Genomic DNA, 20,983 nt, shown 5'->3' with positions numbered 1-20,983 from the left:
AGGAGAGGGGATGGGAGGGGTAGGCCTAAGGCCTCTGCCCTGGAGGTCAGTACCAATTTGATTTTATCTCCCCCGCCAAGCCTTAAAACCCAAGAGGGCTAGGGGTGTGTTGTTTTGGCCACCTTTGGTGTCCCATAGCTTAGCACAGGGCCTAGCCAGGTGGCTTCAATATTTGCTGAAGGGATTATAGAATTAAAGCCTGCCCTAACTCCTCCACCCCAAGTCCACCTGGAGGGGACTACCAACAGCGTAGGCATCTGTGGTGGACATTCTTTTGGGGAGGGGTGGTGTACGCACATATCCAGTCTTTCTGGAAGCTCTTAGGCTCGTGGGGTCTGCAGGCTCTTTGCTCCTGCTAAGGTCTGTGACTTGGGGGATTGCAGACTGAAAAGGGAGTCTTCTGGAAGTTAGGCAAAAGAGCTAGGCAGAGCAAAAGGGCATGGGGCCCCAGAAGGCCAGGCAGAGGTAGTAGTAGGGATGGAAAGGGAAAACGAGGTGATGGAGAGAAAGCATCCCTGCAACCCGGAGCCTTGTCCATCTGTCTTAAATTGTTAGCAGTTTGTTCCTTTGATAATGTGACAAATGCTACATGTGGACTTCCCCCCCACCTCCGCAGGAAAACACACAGGTGCACATATCTGAATAGGATTTCAGGGGTCTTACTGACCCTCTGCCCCTCATCCTTGAATACCCTGTTAAGAACCCCTGATCATTGTTCAATGCTCCCATTTTACCGAGGTGGAAACTAAGGCCCAGAGCGGGCAAACGGTTTGCTCATGGTTACAGAGCAAGGCAGTAGCAGAGCTGCAGGGGCTCAGAGAACAAGCGCCCTGACCTCTGCCCGGCATCTGCGTTTGGGGGATGCACGGAGACAACGCCCACCTGCCCGGGTGCAGAGGGAGGCGGGCGAGCCGGGCGAGCCGGCGGGGCGGGGCTTACTCACGTCCCGCCTCCGCTGCCGGGTTCGGGGGCGGGGCCTTCCTCCAACCTGCTCGGCTCCAACATGGCTCCGCGTCTGTGCAGCATCTCTGCGGCGGCACGGCGGCTGCTGGGGGGCCCAGGGCCCCGTGCCCGGGATGTTGCGGCTGTGGCTGCGGCGCGGTACGAGCCGGGCCGGGCTGGGGCGGCGCGTGGGAGCGGGGCAGAGGTGGGGGCCATGATCTGGGCCTTGGGGGATGGGCAGAGACTCGGGCTTGTTATCTAGGGGTTAGAGGCGGGGGCAAAATCTAGGCCTGGGGAAGAGCTCTGGGCCAAGAATGGGGGAGGTGGGAGAGGCATGCGCAGGGGCTTTGTCTTAGTGGGTGGCTCTGGACAGAGAATGAAAGATGGGGTGAATGGGAGGGGCAGGTCCTGGGTCCTGGAGAGTGGGAGCAGACAGAGGCAGGAGGAGTGGACGCTTTCCAGACCTTTGCGGTAAATTGTGAAACAGCACCCGCTGGGGGCTTCTAGGAGGGCCAGCTCCTCCCCTGGGAAGTTCTCGGGGGAAGAGATACAGGGAACAGTGGGAGATCCCCAAGGGCCATGGCTTCACAGATCCTTTGCTCCCCAACCCTGAACGTTACAAGTGGGGCAAAGGAGGCCTGAAAAGGGATGGGAGTTGCCCAAGGTCACTCCTCCAGCAGCCCCGTGGCAGCGCAGGGTGTGAACCCAGGTCTCCTGACACCCCTGTGCTCTTTGCACAACTGGTGGCCTCCTGGCAGAGGGAGGCTGGCTGGGCCGTGGGCTGAGCCTGGGCTTTTGTTTGATCCCTGCTCTGGCCTGAGGCAGGGCGGGGGGTCCCTCCTGGGTCTCCAGCGAGCCCTGTACTTCCCCCATCTCTGCACTTAACCACCCTGTACACACTGGCCTGCCTCTCCCACTAGACCATCACCTCATTTTTCTGTTTCCCCAGCGCCTGGCACAGGGCTCAGGACAGCATATGCATAAGAACATTTGCTAAAGTGAGGGCACCTGTCCCCCCACCTGTGGAAAGGAAGCAGGGGTCTGTCCTGCCCAGCAGCCCAGGTGTGAAGGGGCAGACTTCTCTTAGACCTAGCCCGTGTCTTGAGCAGTTTCTTTGCGAGCCCTTCGTAATGTCAGAGCTAAAAGAGCTTTGGGGAGGTCATCTTCTGTGAGCCTCTTGTTTTCCAGATGAGGAAATTGAGGCTGGGGGCGGGACCTTCCTTCCCCAGGGTTACAGAATTGGTTGGTGGTAGAGCGCTTTGTGTGATGACTGTCCAGAGACCAGAAAAGGAGCCTGGGGCGTAGAGGCAGACTGCTCCTCACTTACCTGCTCCATGGCCTTGAATAAGGCACCGAACCTCTGTGATCCTTGGTTTCCTTCTCTGTAAAGTGGAGATGGTGATCCCTGCCGGGATTATTTGCAGGATTGCTGTGAAGGGACTTGGATTAATACTTAATCAAGTCCCTCAAGGACTTGCTGCTTTGAAGTTACTTATGCTCTGGTCTCACCTTGGATACCTGGAACATCCTCTTCTGCCAACCTTCACTCTGCCCCATATGTCTCTGGCATCACGGAAGGGGCCAGCAGCAGCCCCTCTGGCCTCTGAGCTTTGGGGGCTACTGGGGTGTACACAGTATGGGCTTTGACATCAGATGGCCCTGGATTGAATCTTCATGGCCATTGATGATTGCCCTGGAATGAGGCATCTCTGAGCCTCATTTTTCTCAAAAACATATTGTGAGGATTAGTTCTTAGCACGTAGCTAGTGCTCAATAGACAGCAGCTGTTACTGCTTCACCAGTAACCCTGTTGTTAACAGAACTTTGTAGTTCTTGTGTTTCTTCTGAAGACACAATTCTAGAACAGTAAGCAGAAACGTGGCCCCTTTTCTAAAGTCAGCCAACTCAATTCAGAGGAGTGTTTCCGAACGTGCATGGAGCCAAGCTTCTTAGTGCATAAATCTAGAACATTCTGAATCAGTTTCGTGTAGGGAGGCACCAGTCTGCTGATCCCTTATGGCAGTGCAAATGTGTCTCTAAAGTTCTTGTCTGGGACAAATATTTATTGAGCAACGTCTATACCAAGAGCTTTGTGCTAGGTACCCTGGGGGATGGAAGGACATGGCTTCCCATGTGGCTGGAGAGACAAGGCACATTCACATGAAAATGATGAAGAAACTGAGGGGGAAATAGGAGAGGAGTTTTTATGGAAGGAGATGAACTGGTTTTCCTAGGCCTAAGAGGCATTCTTAATATAGTTTAAATACCAGAATGTTTGGTGTTTCTCAGATGATTTACTGAGATTACATTTTTAAAAAAAGAAAAAGAAATTGGGACTGTTTTAGAGCAGTGACTCTCAAACTTGAGTATGCCTCCAAATCCCTTGGTGAGCTTGTCAAAACCCAGATTTCCAGGCCTACCCCCAGAGGTTCTGTTGCAGTGTTTCTGGGATGGGACCTGAGATGTTCTAACAAATTCTCAGGTGATGCTAACGCTAGAGAATCTTGGCTCTATGGTCACCAGATTTAAAAGAGAATTGCCCCTGGAAAGCTTGGCAAAACAGATTAGAGCTCTATTCCCAAGTGGAGACATCCAGCCCTGGTTTTATAGGCAATAGGGAGCCATAGAAGACTTTTGAGTGGAGGAATAGCATCACAAAAGTGATGCTTTACAAAACTGATGGGCAGGTTAGGAAAAAGAGTGAGAGAGTGGGAGCCAGGAGATCCATTAGGAATCTATTAGGAAGTTAGGTAGGAACAGTGGTATTAGCCACGCCTCTCTCTAACAGGCCTATCCTAATGCCCGTATTTTACAGGTAAGGAAAATGAGGCTCAGAGAGATGAAGCTGAGCTGGGATTAGTCCTGGATTTGTCTTTGCTTGTAAGCACTAATTCTCCTGGTAGTGGTGAGGATGGAAAGGGCCCCTGAGTCCCGAGTCCACACTCTGAGCCAAGGCCTACCTTTTCTTTCCTTTCTTACCACCTCCCAGATTTCATCTGTTCCAGGCTCTGGGATACAGCAGGGATACACAGGCTAGGCTAGACCCCTGTCCTCCTGGGGCTGTTTCCAGTGGGGGACCATAAACAAGGCACATAATAAACAAAAAATTCTATCACGTGTTAGAAGGAGCTATGAGAAAAGAGAGTGCAGGCTGAGAAGGGTTGGGGAGTTCATGGACAGAATGATGTAATCTCACTGATAAAGTGCAATTGGAACTCTGGAAAAGGTGAACGTACGGATGTTAGCTTCAAGTTCAGAGCCTGCTGTGGGATCTTCCTGGGACTTGTAGAAAAGATCTTTAGAGATAGGCTGCTCTTTTGACACCTGGAAAAGCTGAGACCCGTAGGCGGGAGAGATTAGAGAGTGGTGCGAAGACACGGGAGCCCCTCGGAGCTCCTGGACCCCAGCTCACTCCCCAGCTCCCCAGGTCCCGTGCTCTCTCTTCAGGCTATTTATCTTGGTCAGTTTTGATGTTAATAAATTACTCAAAACCCAGTCCTGGAGCAAAGGTCTTGGTGGACAAATAGTAGGAGTTGCTGCACTCCCTGTCACCACCCTTCCCAGGGGAAGCCGCCTCTCTGCATTCAAACCAAAGGTCAGGTCCCTCTGCCAGTGACTTTGTTAAAAACACCTCCTTCAGGGCTGGAGGTGTATAGCTCAGTGGTAGACTGCATGCTTAGCGTGCACAGGGTCCTGGGTTCAATCCCTAGTACCTCCATTAAAGAAAAAAAAAAAGAAGAAGAAGATTTACTACCTCTGTCAGCCTGAAAATAATCCCTACTCCTGCTGGGGCTTTGTTTGGGTAGGGCAGTTATGATCTGACAGGACCTGGTGGTTGGTCCCCCTGCTCTGAACAAGGCACATCATTCATTCATTCATTCTCACAACAACCTAGCTGAGGTACACAGGGCAGCTATACTGGGCATTGAACCTAAGACCTCGTGCATGGTAAGCATGCGCTCTACCACTGAGCTGTACCCTCCCCCCTTCTATCTGCCTTTATCTGCCACATTTGCCCTGGAGATTTGGAGACTGGCCAGATCTCCTCCTCGGTAGAGCCTGCCCAGACTTCCAGGGGTCAAGTTCAGGCTCACTCAGCTGGGCTCTCCCAGAGACCTCTGGCTGTGACTGTGTTCCAAGGTCCACTTCTTTTGTGACCTCCTCAAGGACAAAGCATATTTGTCTTGGGCTCTCCATTTGCGGGAGCTGGGATCGGGCCCAGGCCAGGTGTAGTGTGAACGCTGGGGAGGACGGTGAGTGCAGCCTTCTCGTCAGAAGGGACAGAAATTGCAAAGGAAGCACGGAGTGAAAGAGCCTGGTGTGTTCCGGGAGAGGCATACCTGGAGCGCGGGATACACAGGTCCGGGGGGACAGGAGGGGAGGGGAGGCTGACAAGGTAGGTTGAGCCATCAAGGGCCTTGGACATCAAGCAGGGAGGGGGTTGGGGTTGATCCTCTTGGCAAGGAGCTGCAGTTGTGTGGTCTAAGTGGAGGACCCCTTGGAAAGGGGTGAAGTGGAGGCAGGGAGGCTGGAGAGAGAGGTGGGAGGTGGGGCTGCCTCTCCTGGCCTCCTCAGGCTCTGCAGAGCTTCAAGAAGCAAACTGGGCAGCCAGGATCTCTGTAGAAGGAACCAGGTCTGCTCAGCTGGCTCCAATGACATGGAATCTTCTGGAGCTGCCATGAGATTCTGTGGCCCCATTCCCAGAAATGTGGGTCACCAGCCTGGGGGATCAAGCGCCTCAGCAGATGGAAGCATGTCCCCCTGAACTCCTCTGTCCTGCAGCTTCTATTCCAAGGACAATGAAGGTAGCTGGTTCCGCTCCCTCTTCGTCCACAAGGTGGATCCCCGGAAGGATGCCCACTCCACCCTGCTGTCCAAGAAGGAGACCAGCAACCTCTACAAGATCCAGTGTGAGTGGCTGCTGAGCTGGCTAGCCCACCATCCTGGGGCCTCTAGGAGCCCAGGCCCTGTGCGGCTCCCCCATCCCCCTCCCCACTTCACCTCCCGCTCTCTATCCTCTGTTGCAGTTCACAGTGTGAAGCCCGAGTGTCTGGACGACTACAACAGCCTGACGTGAGCACCCTCCAGCCCCAGCCCCTGCTCGGGTGGGGGACTCTAGCCCAGCCCTGTTGTCCTTGCAGAGATCCAAGGGGCGGAGATTGCAGAGCCATAAGTCCTAAGGACATCTTGTGCGGCCTCTGCTGCTTAGACATGGGGAGCCTGAGGCCCAGCCCAGAGAGCCTGAGTTGGAAGCTTTATCTCAGGGGTCTGGTGGCGGGTGTGAGCCTGCTGCATCTCTGTGCCCTCCTCCCCTCTCAGGGAGGCTGTGCTGCCCAAGCTGCACCTGGATGAGGACTACCCCTGCTCGCTCGTGGGCAACTGGAACACATGGTACGGGGAGCAGGACCAGGCAGGTGAGCTGCCCACCTCCCCAGCGCCACTGCCACCCTCTCTCTCTGCACAGTGGCTCCCAGAGAGGTCTTCCTAAATGCAGTCTTCACTGCCCTGCTCAGCCGTCTGGGGGTCTCTGACCTCGGGGTGGCCCACGGGGCTCTTGAGTTCTTCCTTGCCCGGCCTCTGGCCTCATCTCACCAGGTCCTCCTGCTGGCCGAGCCATCCCACCTGGAACTTTCCGTTTTCTAGAAGGACAGCTTTTTCCATCTGGTTCCAGGCTGTTCATGCCGTCTTCGTTAGCCTGAAGCATTCTTTCTGCCTTGCCTGCTTTTCCTGGCTCACTCCACTACTCATCTTTTATTCTGGTATAGACATCACCTCCTCCTGGAGGCTTCCTCTGATTTCCTCCACCCACGCTGGGTGAGGCACCTGTTCTTGCCCCACAGTCCCCAGGACTTGCCTCTTCACAGCCCTGATCATGTGTCCTGTTCTGTCAGTCTCCCCATGTAGGTGGTAAGTTCTAGGAGGGTGGGGCCCCTACCTGTCTTTCTTCACCCCTGAATCCCCACTGTGCAGCACATATTTGTGGAATAAACAGGGATTCTGGTGTGAGCTGGCTCCTTACAGCTTCCCAGGGCTGCCCCCAGCACGCCCCATCCCACCCCAACATGTCCACTTCAGCTGGCACCAGCTGTGAGGACCCACACATGAACTGGATCACTCACAGCATCCCAGCCACTCATATGGACCTTGGCATTTTGATCTGCACGGTCCAGGAAGCTAGCCAGTAGTTACATATGCCAGTAGTCAAATATGTAGCTATTTAAATTTAAATTGGGTAAAGTTAAATAAAATGAAAAGTTCAGTTCCTCAGTCACACCAGCCACATTTCAAGTGCCCACTAAAAGAAACAGGAGGCTCGTGGCTGCCATCTTGGACTGCTTAGCTGTGGAACATTACCACCATAGTAGAAAGTCACTTTGGACAGTGCTGTTTAGACTGCACACAGCAGAGGGAGGTCCTCTGGAGCAGCCTGGATAGGGGGTCCTCTACGCGTCTCTTGAACACTCCCAGAAGCCAGGAGCTCACTCCCTCATAAGCCAACCTGTCTCACCCTTCAATAGCTCAGATCCTTCGTATTTGTCTAGGGGCTGGGATTGGGCCTGCCTGACTGACCCTTTGGGGACCTTCCTCCCTTGGCTCCCAAGCACAAGACTGTTTCTTTCTTCTCTTCCACACTAACGAGGTTTCTTTATTATTGGAAGGTGTATTAGGGCTTTCCTAGCACTGCCATAACAAAGTACCAGTTACCAGGGGGCTTAAAGCAACAGAACTCTATTCTCTCACGTTCTAGAGCCCAGAAGTCTGAAATCAAGGTGTTGGCAGCGCCATGCTCCCTCGGGCTCTAAGGGAGAATCTTTTCTTCCCTCTTCCAGCTTCTGGTGGTTGCTGGAAATCCGTGGCATTCCTTGGCTCATGGATGCATTGCTCCAAACTCTGCCTCCTTAGTCACATGGTGTTCTCCCTGGGTGTCTGTCTTCACATGGTGTTGCCCTCTGTGTCTGGGTCCCAATCTTCCGCTTCTTGTAAGGACATCAGTCATTAGGGCCCACCCAATGTGACCTCGCCTTAGCTCGATTATATCTGCAAAGACCCTACTTCCAAATAAAGTCACATTCTGAGGTTTGGGGCAGGTATGTACTTGGGGGTGGGGTGGGGACACTCTTTAACCCAGTACAGAGGCTGTGATAAAAAATGTGAATGGTACAAACAGTCTTCCATGAAAAGTAAGCCTTCCTCCTGCCCGCGATGCCCAGGCCTCAGTTCCAGGCCGCAGACTTCCCCCGGTTACATACACACCTAGCCAGCTTTGGAGTAAGCAGGGCAGGGTCCCGCAGCCCCCTGACCCATACCTTCCTCCCACCCTTAACAGTGCACTTGTGGCGGTTCTCAGGCGGCTACCCAGCCCTCATGGACTGCATGAACAAGCTCAAAAACAACAAGGTACGTCGGCACCCATGCGGCAAACCTCTCTGGGTACCGGTTCTGGCTCAGCCCTGTGCTAGCGGCTGCCTCCGCCACAGCGTGGGACACACTTCCAGGGTTGGGGCACTTCCCAGCCGCTGTACCCAAACCGCTGTGCCCACAGGAGTACCTGGAGTTCCGAAAGGAGCGGAGCCAGATGCTGCTGTCCAGGAGAAACCAGTTGCTCCTTGAGTTCAGCTTCTGGAACGAGCCACAGCCTAGAGCTGGCCCAAACATCTATGAGCTGAGGACGTACAAGCTCAAGGTGCCTCCCCCGCCAGGTCCCCACCTGCCTCCCACCTTCCCTGCAGCAGTGCTGCTTTCCAGGTACCTGGAGGTGAGCAGGCCTTGTGCCCCAGCACCTAGACTGGGGCTTCTGGCCTATCCCTCCTTCCGGGCTCAGAACACAGGTGTGTGCACACATGTGCACCTGGGTGCGAGTCAGGGCCCCTGAATGAGGCAAAGTAGCCCCTGGGGCTGGGGAGACGTGACAGTTTCCCATCTTCACCCAATAGTGATGCTTGAAATCCCAGGTGGGGCTCATTCCCACCTTCTCCTCTGGTTCTCTTTCAGCCAGGAACCATGATCGAGTGGGGGAATAACTGGTGAGTGGCAGTGCCGGGAGTGGGGGTGGGGGACCCTGCCCACCTGTCCCTCCAAGGCCCCTGGTGGGTCACCTTCCCCAGGGTACTCTGGCAGGGAACCTGGCATTCTCTGCGCCTCATGGATCCAGGAGAAGGTGATGGTCCAGCCAGGGGGTGGGGACCCTCTAGAGGATGGTGGTTGCACACCTAGGCAGTGGCTGCACCTCCATCCCCCTGTTACCCAATCACTGCTGAGAGCTGAGGGCCCAACCTCAGGCTTCTCCCTTGATGTGCAACTGAGAAACCAGCCTGGGGACACCTCACAGGGCCCTCTGCACTGGCCCTGGCCTCTGCCCCACACTCTTCTGCCATCTCTAGGGCTCGGGCCATCAAGTACCGACAGGAGAACCAGGAGGCAGTGGGCGGCTTCTTCTCGCAGATAGGAGAGCTCTACGTGGTGCACCATCTCTGGGGTAGGTGGGGGACCCTCCAGGAGCCCTCTGTAGTCCCCTTTCTCCACTGTCACTCTACATCGACAGTGTGAATACATCAGTGCTCTTATGGAGTTTATGTTCTAGGAGAGGGAGACACTACCTCCAACATAAACTAACAAAAATGATAATTTCAGATTGTTACAAATACTGAAGAGACAGGGAGAAATAATGAAGAAAAACATGGGTACCTTCATTGGCTTGGATAGACGAAGTAGCCCTCTCTTAGGAGGTAAAATGTAAACCCAGCTAAAGGATGAGGAGTCAGATGTGAGTTGCCAGCGAAGGGTGTTCCAAGTAGAAGGAACAACATGTGCAAAGGCCCTGTGGTAGGGAAGGGCCTTCAGGGTTTTGAGGAGTGCTAAGGAGGCTGGTGTGGAGAGGGTAGAGAAGAGGGTGGGGAGGTAGGGGTGGGCTAGATTAGGCTGGGCCTTGAAGGCCATTGGGTTGAGTTGAGATTTATTCTAAAGGCAACAAGAGACTGCTGCAGCCTTTTAAGCAGCATGACGTGACCTGATTTGTGTCCTAATATGATTCCTCTGGCTGCTGTTTGCTTTGTTGAGAGCACTTTGTAGGGGAGCAAGAGAGGGAGTGGGGCATCAGGAGATGGTTATACTAGTTCAGGTGGGAGAGGATGGTGGCCTGGCCTAAGGTGGTGGCTGTGAGGATGCCAAGAAACCCACAGATTCATTGGTCTGGAGGTGGAACCAGTGGGACTGGTGAGTGAATTATCTGTGTGGGGCGAGGGAGGGAGCGAGGACTCCAGAACTCCCAGACAGGATCCTGCTTGAGCAGCTGTGTATCGCGTGCTGAGACCCTTGAAGGAGCAGGTTGGAGAGGTCAGGAGTATAATTTTGGTCCTTGGAAGTGTTATATTTGAGACGCTGACACATCTGAGTGGATATGCCAAGTGGACATCAGATATACGAGTCTAGAGCCCAAGGAAGAGTTCTGGGCTGGAAATAGACATTTGGGAGTTGTCAACAAGTGTACTAATTGGATGAAATTGTCAAAGCAGGCAGTGTTTGCTAACATCTGGAGGTATCCGGGGAGGAAGAGACTGCAGGGCAGTGTTCGGAGCAGTGGAAGGAGGGCCTCGTGCTGGGTACAGGATCGGATCCTCTGTGCCCAAGGAATGAGTCTATGCCTTCCCCACAGCCTATAAAGACCTGCAGTCCCGGGAGGAGACCAGAAACGCTGCCTGGAGGAAGAGGGGCTGGGATGAAAATGTCTACTACACAGGTGAGGTCAGCTGGGTTCTTGGAGGTCATCTGCCAGGAGCCCCATCTGAGGATGGAATCCCCTCTGCAAGGAGATCTAGCCTCCCTTGACTACCTCCAGTGATGGGGAACTCACTTTCAAGACAATGAGTTACTAGGTTCCTATCTTGGTGGCATATTCCACATGATGCAGGCCATCCTAGGTGAGCTCTCAGGGTCAGTAACACAGCCAGGCAGTCCCTGCCTCAGAAGTGTCATCCTTGAGCACACAGTGTCACCTTGGGCGTGGTTCTTAGCCTCACTGATGCTGTTTTCCATCTGTAAGATGGTGGTGGTGATGGTGCTCCACAGAGGGCTGGAGGGAGGGTTCCAGGAGCTAATTGATGACAAGTGCTTTGCTCAGACTCTGGCCCAGAGAAAGCACACAGTGGGTTTTTTTCAAGCAAGTTTTTTGCTTAGTGTTCACCGCTTTGCTGGGATCCCTGAGAACCACCTGGAGTCAGTAGGTGCTGATAGAGCCCTCAGTGTGTGCCGGGGACAGTCATGGGTGGTGGGGTTGGGATGTGAAGGATGAACAGGAACCTATCCCCGCCCTTAAGGAACTTATAGCTGAGTTTCCACACTTACCAACTGGTGTGCGGGAGAATGCGTCTCCTGAAGGAGCCAGCAGGAGCCTCGCTCTTCAAAGCATGGTGACAGTGTCAGCATCCCCTGGGAGCTTGTTAGAGATGCCGAATCTCAACCCCCTCACTCATCCCAGTAAATCAAAATCTGCACTTGAACAGGGACTGTAGGTAATTTGTAAACATGGTAAAGTTTAACAGCTCTGAGCGGGGGGGGGGGGGGGGGGGGGGAGTCTGACCTACTTGGTGACCTTGGGCTGACCCCCTCTGGACTGCAGCGTCCCCATCTGTAAAATGAGTCAGTTCAACTAAATTGGTGTTTTTCAAACCTTAGCCCCTTAAGGACACCCTTCCAGTTTACTTCTGCTACAATTATTTTCCAGATATTTTTCTTTGAATCTCCCTACTTTGATCTTCACTTAGCTTTGTCTTACGCAGTAATACATGTGAAATCACTTCTTAACTATGCTAGTTATTTTTTCACATACACAGGGAAACAAATGTATAATTATGAACAAATTTTAAGTCACATTTCATCACAACCTAAGACCCCTCATAGCCCACGATTTGGGAGACCTGGTGCTCTCCATGGGTCATTCTGGGAGAGCAGTGGGATTCTCCCTGTCTCAGCATCCCAGGCCTCCTCCTTCAAAGGCCAGTTTGGGGTGTTGGCTCACCTCAGCCCCCTCCTTGACCTCTGCCTCTCTCTCTGCAGTCCCCCTGGTGCGACACATGGAGTCTCGGATCATGATCCCTTTGAAGATCTCGCCTCTCCAGTGATGCTGCTCCTGCCTCCACCTCCTTCTCTCCCCTCCCTCAGGGTAGCCACAGACAGAGGAGTTCCAGGTCCTGCTGTTTCGGTTTTCTCTCGGATCCTGTGGACTCTGGGGGGTAGTGCTCAGCTCGGACAAGAGGGAGCTGAAGGATAATGGGTTTCTGAGGACTTGCAGTCTGCCCAGACCCTGCCTATCTTCCCCGCCCACCCCTTCCCCTGTGCTAGAAGCAGGGTTTTTGTTGTTGTTGTTGTTGCTTTTTGTTGTTGTTGTTGTTTTAGAAGCAGTTTTTAATTTCTCTGAATGAAGAATAGTAACCTTTTATATCTTTTCACATTCCCCCCTAAGATTCTTCATCTTAAGGCCACCAGTCTACAGTCATCATCCTGGAAATCCTCAGTTTAGCTTTAATTGCACAAAGGGTTGTGTGTCCAGTGGCTAGAGGTGGGGTGGTAAGGGAGGAGATCAGACCAGGCCAGGCTCTCAGGAATTCCCTGGTCTCCACTGGGCTACGCACTTGCTGGACAGTCTGAGCCAAGACCCTCCAGCTGGAGAAAAGCCTAGAACTGCCTCAAGAAACAAAAGGGAAAACTGTCAAGTTAGCAAAGTCATCAGGACCTCTATATATTCCACCCAGAAAGGCTGGGAAAAGGAATGGGAGCTGGGAAGGATCTGGGGAGGGAAACAGAACAAGAACCAAGAATGTAGAACTTAGAACTCAGAACTTGGGTTTCAACTGTAGAATCTGGACAACAGAATTGGGAAGATAGAATAGGGGTGACAAAAGACCACTTGGGAAGGAATTCCTAATACAAGATACTTGTAGAGAGGCCCATCTCTTTCTCCCCATGTAATGAGGTTGAGAACTTGAGTCATTCCAGCCCTTTTGTGCAGGGAGTGTGTCCGGCCCTCCCTACTTCCTTCCTGCAGGCAAAGCTATGGGCTATGTCCTGTATTTCCCTCACACCGCATTCCTTTACTCCCTCTTCACATTTTATCAGCCCAACCCTCATTCTCCTGGGCCATAGGATATGTGGAGTGGGGTCAATGACTTTGTAGGGGAGCTTCTTCAGTGACCCTCACACCTCATGAACCTCTGGGTAGCTTGATTCTGCCTCCCTTTCAGGAAAATTTGTGCTGGAGTCGCTGATGGAACCAATTAAATATTTACTATAAAGCACGGTGTCTTTTCTTCATTTGCAAGGAAATTTGGCAGGTGCCTGAGGCAGGGCCAGTTTCCCAGGCCCACCTGGCTGGTCTGCCCCACTGGAGGGTTCGTGTTTCCTGAGCTGGCAGGGAGGGCCTCCCGCTATGGCAGAAGGAAATGCACTGCATAACCAGGGATTCAGGGCATCTGTTTTTCTACCTCCAGGTAAGTAGGGTTTACACCAAAAGCCCTGAACCTTGCATGTACTATTCATACCAGGGGCAGAAAACACTATTAGAGTTGTGACTCTGCCTTGAATAAATCAGGCCCCAAAGGGGGACATCACTAATGCACCTGTGGGGATAAAAATAAGTGTAAGGTGGAATTAATGCTCTCCCTGACTTGCTGCCCTCACTAGTGTGGGATGTTAGGGTGGAAATGACGGTTTAGAATCCAGGTTATGGAAGCAAATCCACAGGGGTCCAAATCTTGTCACTACCACGCTCCTGTGTTGTCCTGGGCGTGCGACAAACTCATTCAACAAGTACTTGGCTGAGGGTCTACTAGTTGAAGAAAGAATGAGCGAGGCACATAAGAATCTTCGCCCCTCCAGCCTTGATTCCTGGGTTTCAGAGCGCAGCGTGAGGCTACTGGCCGGCTGGGAAACGGCCTGACAATCCACGTACTGACCTCCCCCTTTCCCCTCGGCCGCCCAGCCGCTGCCTGCACCCCTTGCCGGTGGGTTGGGACCCTCCGCGGTTGCTTCCGGCCTCCGCGCCCCACTTCCGGTCGGCCGCTCCTTCCTTCCGCTTCTCTATGGTGCGCGGGCTGCAGAGTCCATGACGCCGGAAGCGGCTCGTTCCCCGGGACAGGTTCTAGGAGCCGTGAGGTAGGAGGGGGCCGGGGTGGCGGGGCCGCGCTGCAGAGCGGGGCGGGACAGGGAGGGGCGCGCCGGGACTGAGGTGCGGACCCCCTGAGGGCGTCGCCGGGCTGGAGTCCGACCCAATTCTCCGTCCTCATTCCGCGAGGACCCTGGCTGCTCACCGCCGCGCTCTCAGTTTCGTCCTGTGGAAAATGTTGGCTGCAGCCTCGTCAGGCCCCACAGTGCAGCCTCTAAATGACCTCGACGACGGTGACAGTGGCGATAGCAGCTCACGTTTACTGTGCGTGTGTGTGCGCCAGGCACTATTTACTGTGATGCTTAAGTCAGGTTTTCCCACACTTCACGCCTTTCTGGTCCCATCTTTATGGGTTTTGCGAAAGCAACTTACCGCGTACGGCTGTTTACTAAAGGTTTTTAACCGAGTCACTTTTTAAATTTAAATTGATTTAAAAGAAAAGTTTAAGTCTTTACCATAAATGGAAAGCTTCTTTCACTTGTTCTATTCCGAAGGTAATGATAAAATTTTAATGTATTTAATATGAAAACAGGTCCTTGTTAATAATTGTGGCTAGATTTCATTGTCAAAGGCTCTGAGACAGTCCTTTTGTTAACAAAGGAGCATTGGCATTCGTAGATGTTAAAGGCAGATTCGATAAATGAGACGTTCTTGAGACAATCAGAAGTTTCTAAAAACAATGGAAAGGGACTGACTTTCTCCTTAGGTGTTGAGCAATGTCAGTCACCCATGTGTCATTAAAAGCCCCACTCCCACGTCCTCTTCCTCACCTTCCCCAGTGGAGTGCCTCCTGTGTTCATGTCCACAACAACCCCTGGTAGAGATGGCTGTTCTGATCTGTGAGGAAACAGACCCAGAGAAAAGTGAAGGGACTTGTCCCAGGGCTCAAGGGGCAGAGACTCCAAGACAGGGCTTCTCTGAGTCTACTCTGATGAGGTCCTGACTCCCTCAGTAAGTGTTGGTGACATTCACTAGGAGAGGGGGAGAGTGCTGCCCACTTCTGGGGCCTCTGGTCACAATCAGTAGAAGTGACAGATGGAGGCTGCTTTGTGACCCTAGAGCCCCATGAAATTAGGTTCTGTTCTTTTAAATTTGGGGGTCAACCAGGGAGTTGATGGCATCACCAGATAACATGGTGGCAAAACCATAAGACACAGTAATGTAGTTGTCAAGAGCACTGATGTGGCATGGCTTTAGCGTACTAGCCATGTGACCTTGGGCAAGTCATTCACCTTCCTGACCCTCAGTGTTCTCATCTGTAAAATGGTACTTGTTTGTATCTGAGAGCATCCCTGTTATAAGGACCAAATGAGAATATACCCATGAAGTGCTTAAATCGAGGTCCAGCACACAATGATCAATCAGTAGTATTGCGGCTTACATGCCTGACTGAGAAGTTTGGTCAGTGGGGTGGTAGTGGTGCCTTTAAAGGAGATGGAGTTGGAGAAGATGAGTTCATTTTGGACAGGCTGAGAGATGATCCCCCTTTTTCCAGAGGATTAAACAGGCTTTGAAAGATTGAGTGACTTTTCTTGAGTTGCTGAGAGTATAAGCGGCCAGAACTGCTAGTTAGACTTCAGTTATCCTGACTCCAGGGAAATCTTCAGTTCCAACTCTGGAAAAGCTCGGATGTTTTCTCCTTCGAACAGGTCTCTGCTGTTTCCTCCTGAATTCACCAAACAGCCATGTCATCAGAATCGAGCAAAAAACGGAAGCCCAAAGTGATCCGAAGTGATGGAGCTCCATCTGAAGGAAAGCGTAATCGTTCTGAAACTGAACAGGTGAGATCAGCCAGGGCTGCCGTGCTACTGAGAAATTGCCGCTCATGGCCGAGTACCTGACTGTGGGTTTGCAGTAGCTGAGGGTCACATTCACAACCTCCCAGGTGGCCTCTGCTTGACCAGATGCCTGGAATTCCCTTGCCTGTTTGAAATCTGAGTATCCATGTTACATTTAGCTGCAGCATCCCAAGAAGCACCAAGCCTATATTAGGCATGATTAGTGCCTGAACAAAGAATGTCTTCTAGTATAATGTGTGTCTCTAGTTCTCCTGATGGTCAGAAAAATGCAGTCCATCTGCAGCATGCCACTAGGGCTCTGGGGATGTGGCATCCCTGGGATGCTGCTGTGACAGTACCAGAACCATGTACCCAGAGAACCTCTTGTATGGCCTGAGTGTTCGTGGTCAGCAGGTTCTTTTCCTTTTGTTGTTTCTCTGTCTTGGAATTTGTCAAGCTAATTTATGATGTAACAGTTTGATTGATTGGTTGGTTATATTTTTTGTTTGTTTTTTAAATGAGAATAGAGCAACACACCAGCTTAAATTTAAATAGAAGAGAATGCTTTCCTCAGATTTAGGAAATTAAGATTAATAAAGAACCTTATCCTTTGGGGGACCATTGATTCTGATTCACTCTCTTTTTTGTTGTTAAATTGAGGTATAATTGACATATAACATTATATTAATTTCAGGCGTACAACATAATCATTGATATTTATTTTGTGATCACCGTAGTTAACATCCGTTACATTACATAGTTACAGAATTTTTTTTCTTGTGATGAAAACTTTAAGATCTACTCTCTTAGCAACTTTCAAATATACAGTACAGTATTAATAACTGTAACTGACTCTCTCTTAAAGAGATGTGTTCTGTTTACTCCAAAGGCTGGGAGACCAGTTAGGATGTTTTAGTAGTTTCTACAAAAGGATATTTAGTTTCTACAAAAGCTTGATTTGACCATCTACATCTCATGAATTCTGGTTCATCTATATGTAACCATTTTGATGGAGATCTGTATTGGGATGGGAAATTACACTAAATAGCATGAACAATGTGATACCATTTTATTTAAAAATAAAATTTGTATTTATCTGCTGTATTAATAATGAATTTATTTCAGGCTGGGAGGTGAGATTATAGGCAATTTTTCATTTTGTTTTTGACACTCCTCACTATGTTCTGAATCTCTGACACCAAGCACATATTGCTTTATAATCAGGAAGAGGAAAAGAGGAATTATTTTTCATTTTGAAAAGAAGAAGAACATTTGATTTGAGGACCAGATTCTTTAGAGACCTGATTTGAGGCTTCATTGTTACTGATCTCAGCCAAGAGTCCCTGGTTCCAACAGGGAGACTTTTACCCCCCACCCAAGGCCTGAATCCTTGCCTCCACAGGAAGGTAAATACTACAGCGAGGAGGCTGAGGTGGACCTGCGGGACCCCAGCAGAGACTACGAGCTGTACAAGTACACGTGCCAGGAGTTGCAGAGGCTCATGGCTGAGATCCAGGACCTGAAGAGCAGGGGAGGCAAGGATGCGGTAAGGAGTGGGACCAGGTGGACATGGACCTGGTGAGTCTGCATGGAGGGACCTGTTTCACACCTATCAGAGCCTTTCCTGATATCAGTCTTATGTCCTGCCATGATCAGGTGGCTGAAGTCTGGGGGCTCCAGACACCTGCCTATTAATTTATTATAACATCTCCACCCAATCACCAATTACAGTCATGAAAGTACAGGATAATGAATTTTTTTCACAACTGTAATTTGATAATTCACCCAAATAATATTTGTTAAGTGCTGGGCATTTTACTGGGTATGGAGAGATAATAGTCCATGTCAGTCACCCTTACTGTACAAAGATAGATATGTACAAGTAAACCATAGAAACCAAAAGCCAAATTGTTAATATTAAATAAATAAATAAATGAGGCTTCAGGGCAAAGAAACGAAACAGTGTGACTGAAAACTAGATGGATAAGTTCAAAGCAAAATAATCCATATTTTTCCAGGAATCTCACTTGTTTGTGCTTATACTGGGAAATATTGTTAAGATTATTACATCCTATCTAGTTTACTGCAGTCAGGCTTTACAGCTATAATTCTATTTTCATTTGTTCTGTAATGTTATTTACAGGGGTCAAATTGTATGGCGTGACGTTGCTATCATTTGGATCTTTGTGTGAGATGTGTAAGGACAGCTATTAATTGTGTATTGGCTGCACTTGCTCCATCTTGAATTCCTGTTACTTTGGTCCAGGCAGAAATTGTTTTTTTTTTTTGCCTGGGAACCCTAAGCATTTCCCTAATACCATCATCCTTCCATTTCCCTCTGACACTTCTTATGGTTCTGAGCTCCTTCCAGTGTTTGTTTTTGACCCTGGATAAGGCTGGGTCAGCAGTGAAGGGCTGAAGGAAGCTGAGCCAGCACCTGTTGTCAAGGTCTTTATCAGTTTTCTTTGCCTGCAGGCAGTTGAGATTGAAGAACGGAGGATCCGGAGCTGTGTGCATTTTATGACTCTAAAGAAGCTTAACCGCTTAGCCCACATCAGGTTGAAGAAAGGAAGAGATCAGACCCATGAGGTAGGAGATGAGAGGTTTAGCCCTCCTCCTTCCTCCTCCCCACCCCCTCCCTGATCCCCTTTACCCCTTATCTGAGTTTGCTGCTGCTCTGCTTTGCCCCACCCCACCCTGACGTGCCCCACTCACCTCTGACCTTGTCCTCCCTTCAGGCCAAGCAGAAAGTGGACGCCTATCATCTGCAGCTCCAGAACCTGCTGTATGAGGTGATGCACCTGCAGAAGGAGATCACCAAATGTCTGGAGTTTAAGTGAGTTTTGGAGCTATGGGCTTTGGCAAGATGGTCTGTTGGTAATTGCTTTTTCCTGCATAGCTCACTGTGAGCCAGTCTCTTTAAAAAGAAGTCAGATGAGCTTGGAGACCACAGGACCTGGGAGAAGGGTGACTGGATCACTTGGAGTGGGAGAATTGGAAGCAGTAGTTTCAGGCTGCACAAAGAATCTCAGAAGTCTGTCTGACCCTTTTGAGTTTTGAGCTCTGAATCTGGTGAAAAGTAGTCATCTCTCGCCAGCAGGGAGAGCCTTTGCATTACTGGTTTGATTCCCAAGCACTTTGTATGGGGCCAGCTCACTTCTCATTACATCCTTTTAACCTCTTGGCCCAGCTTTCCTGTCTGAAGTTCTAACAGTTCATTTTTGCAGATGGATTTCATTCTTTGAAACCTGAACTTCTTGCTAAGTGACTGCATTTAGGTGAACAAACTATATAGTTTGTCGGTGTCCTTCAGCTGTGATGCCTCTCGGCAAATCCAAGCTGAGAGATGTGAAAGAGGAGTAGACAGAACAAGAGAAGAGAATGTGTTCTTGCTTGATCAGACCTATTTGTGCAAACTGAAGGGAGTCGTTTTTTTTTTTTTTTCGTAATAAACTTGGGATAAGAGGGGCCATATTAGACATAGTATCTGGTGTATTTTTAATAATAATGACAGTGATTTTTGAGGGATGTGTATCTGCTCCACAAATTCATCCATGTAATGATAGCTACATAGTAATGGAGGTGAAATTCACATCAAGTACCTGAGTTAATAGTATTGTACAATTGTCACTTTTCTCGGTTTGGTAATGTATTAGTGGTTACAGAAGATATTATCATTAGGGGAACCTGGGAGAAAGGTACACGGAAGAAATAAACTTCAGTGTACAACTCAAAAGAAGTTTCAAAAATAGCACTATTTAAAAATTTTTAAAGGTATAAAAACGTAAGAATATGATGCCACACCTGTAACCATTGTTCAGATGAAAGCCAACAGTCGCAGAATACAGCAGAACTTGGGCCTGTGCGGAGGCAGGGGACCACGTGGAAGGATCCTGGGCCCTGAAATCACATGGCCTGGGTTCATATTCCAGCTCTGCCACCTCCTGACTGTGTCGCCTTGGGCAGCCTGCTTACAGATGGAAGCCTCTGTCTCATTTGAAAAATGGAGATAAAAGTCCCCATCTCATAAAGTTATTGTAAGAATTAAGTGAGGTGAGAATGGCATACTGGGTGCTTAATACATGGCAGCTCCTATTACTACTTTCATCTGTCTACCACCTGGCACTGCTGTGTTAATGCGGCAAAGAATATTGGATTTCTTTCCTTTCCTGCACGTGTGTCGCTATACGTGCAACAGTTAAAGCTGCTAGATCTTTGCCCACCGGGTCATACCATGTTGGACCTTCCCCCATGCTATGCTTAGACAGTTAACATTTTGAACTTCAGCATAGACTCTTAGGTTTATTCCTGTTAAAGGGCATTTCTTGGTTTCAATCTGACAGTCTAGGTCTAGACGACAGTGTTTTTGCCTCTTTTAAGTTCTTAGCTCTCTTGCACAGTGTGGAGAGGTCTGTACATTTGATAAGCATACTTTCTAGGTCTTTTCACTAAGTCGTGGATGAGAAGTTTGGGCAGCAGGGATAAGGATCCTGTGACATGTTACCACCGGCACTTTTCACACTGAAACTTCTACTAACGAGCGTTTGCTGAGAAGACTGGATTTCAGGTTTCCAGTGGCTGTAGACTAGGGCTAAGTGGACGTACACAGGGAGCATTGTGGGTCTGCTTGCGCCATGGTTTGGGTTTCGGAGACAGACCTTGACATCTAGTTTTTGCCGGCAGGTCAAAGCACGAAGAAATTGATCTGGTCAGCTTGGAGGAGTTTTATAAGGAGGCTCCTCCAGATATCAGCAAGGCGGAAGTCACCATGGGAGACCCTCACCAGCAAACCCTTGCACGTCTGGACTGGGAGCTGGAGCAGCGGAAAAGGTAGTGTTTCCTCCTTCCTAACCTTGTTAACTTGTGCAGACATGGACCTTTATCCTTGAGGGACAGTGCTTTGTCATGACCCAGGATCAGACAGCAAAGCCAAAGCCCTGTAGAACCAGCAGAATAGTCTTCTAAGACCAAATCCCATTTTGTGATTAATTGACACTTAGTGATTCAGGCTTGACCTACTGCATCATAAGTGGAGTTGGAATTGCTTGAGGCTGCTAAGAAAGTTGGAGTAACCTTTCCTTTAAAATTTTAATACCTACGATCTACA

At 50.2% G+C, this 20,983-nt stretch overlaps 2 protein-coding genes across 3 annotated transcripts in view; both read left to right on the top strand.

Annotated features, from left to right (window-relative positions):
* Positions 1-942: 942 nt before the first annotated feature.
* Positions 943-13,229, top strand: NIPSNAP1 (nipsnap homolog 1). The gene is made up of 10 exons (XM_074356634.1): positions 943-1,101; positions 5,725-5,852; positions 5,970-6,015; positions 6,262-6,356; positions 8,270-8,340; positions 8,486-8,626; positions 8,935-8,966; positions 9,324-9,418; positions 10,595-10,678; positions 11,995-13,229. The coding sequence occupies exons 1-10, from the start codon at positions 1,004-1,006 to the stop codon at positions 12,057-12,059; spliced, it is 855 nt and encodes a 284-aa protein (XP_074212735.1). The 5' UTR covers positions 943-1,003; the 3' UTR covers positions 12,060-13,229.
* A 717-nt stretch (positions 13,230-13,946) lies between these two features.
* Positions 13,947-20,983, top strand: part of THOC5 (THO complex subunit 5) — a 28,906-nt gene continuing 21,869 nt past the window's right edge. For both annotated transcript variants that reach the window (XM_010951304.3, XM_010951302.3), the window contains exons 1-6: positions 13,947-14,088; positions 15,748-15,879; positions 17,279-17,422; positions 18,352-18,465; positions 18,615-18,712; positions 20,560-20,706. In XM_010951304.3, coding sequence (XP_010949606.1) covers positions 15,784-15,879; positions 17,279-17,422; positions 18,352-18,465; positions 18,615-18,712; positions 20,560-20,706 — 599 coding nt within the window. In that variant the 5' untranslated portion in view covers positions 13,947-14,088; positions 15,748-15,783. The remainder of the gene's footprint in view (positions 14,089-15,747; positions 15,880-17,278; positions 17,423-18,351; positions 18,466-18,614; positions 18,713-20,559; positions 20,707-20,983) is intronic.

This window comes from Camelus bactrianus, chromosome 32, assembly GCF_048773025.1.
Source record: "Camelus bactrianus isolate YW-2024 breed Bactrian camel chromosome 32, ASM4877302v1, whole genome shotgun sequence".
Lineage (NCBI taxonomy): Eukaryota > Metazoa > Chordata > Mammalia > Artiodactyla > Camelidae > Camelus > Camelus bactrianus.
This window is presented reverse-complemented; position numbering and strand designations above follow the sequence as displayed.

Coding starts and splice junctions, on each gene's coding strand:
- NIPSNAP1 (XM_074356634.1), top strand. CDS start 1,004: ATGGCTCCGCGTCTGTGCAGCATCTCTGCGGCGGCACGGCGGCTGCTG. Junction 5,853..5,969: donor CAACCTCTACAAGATCCAGT/GTGAGTGGCTGC, acceptor CCTCTGTTGCAG/TTCACAGTGTGAAGCCCGAG. Junction 10,679..11,994: donor TGAAAATGTCTACTACACAG/GTGAGGTCAGCT, acceptor CTCTCTCTGCAG/TCCCCCTGGTGCGACACATG.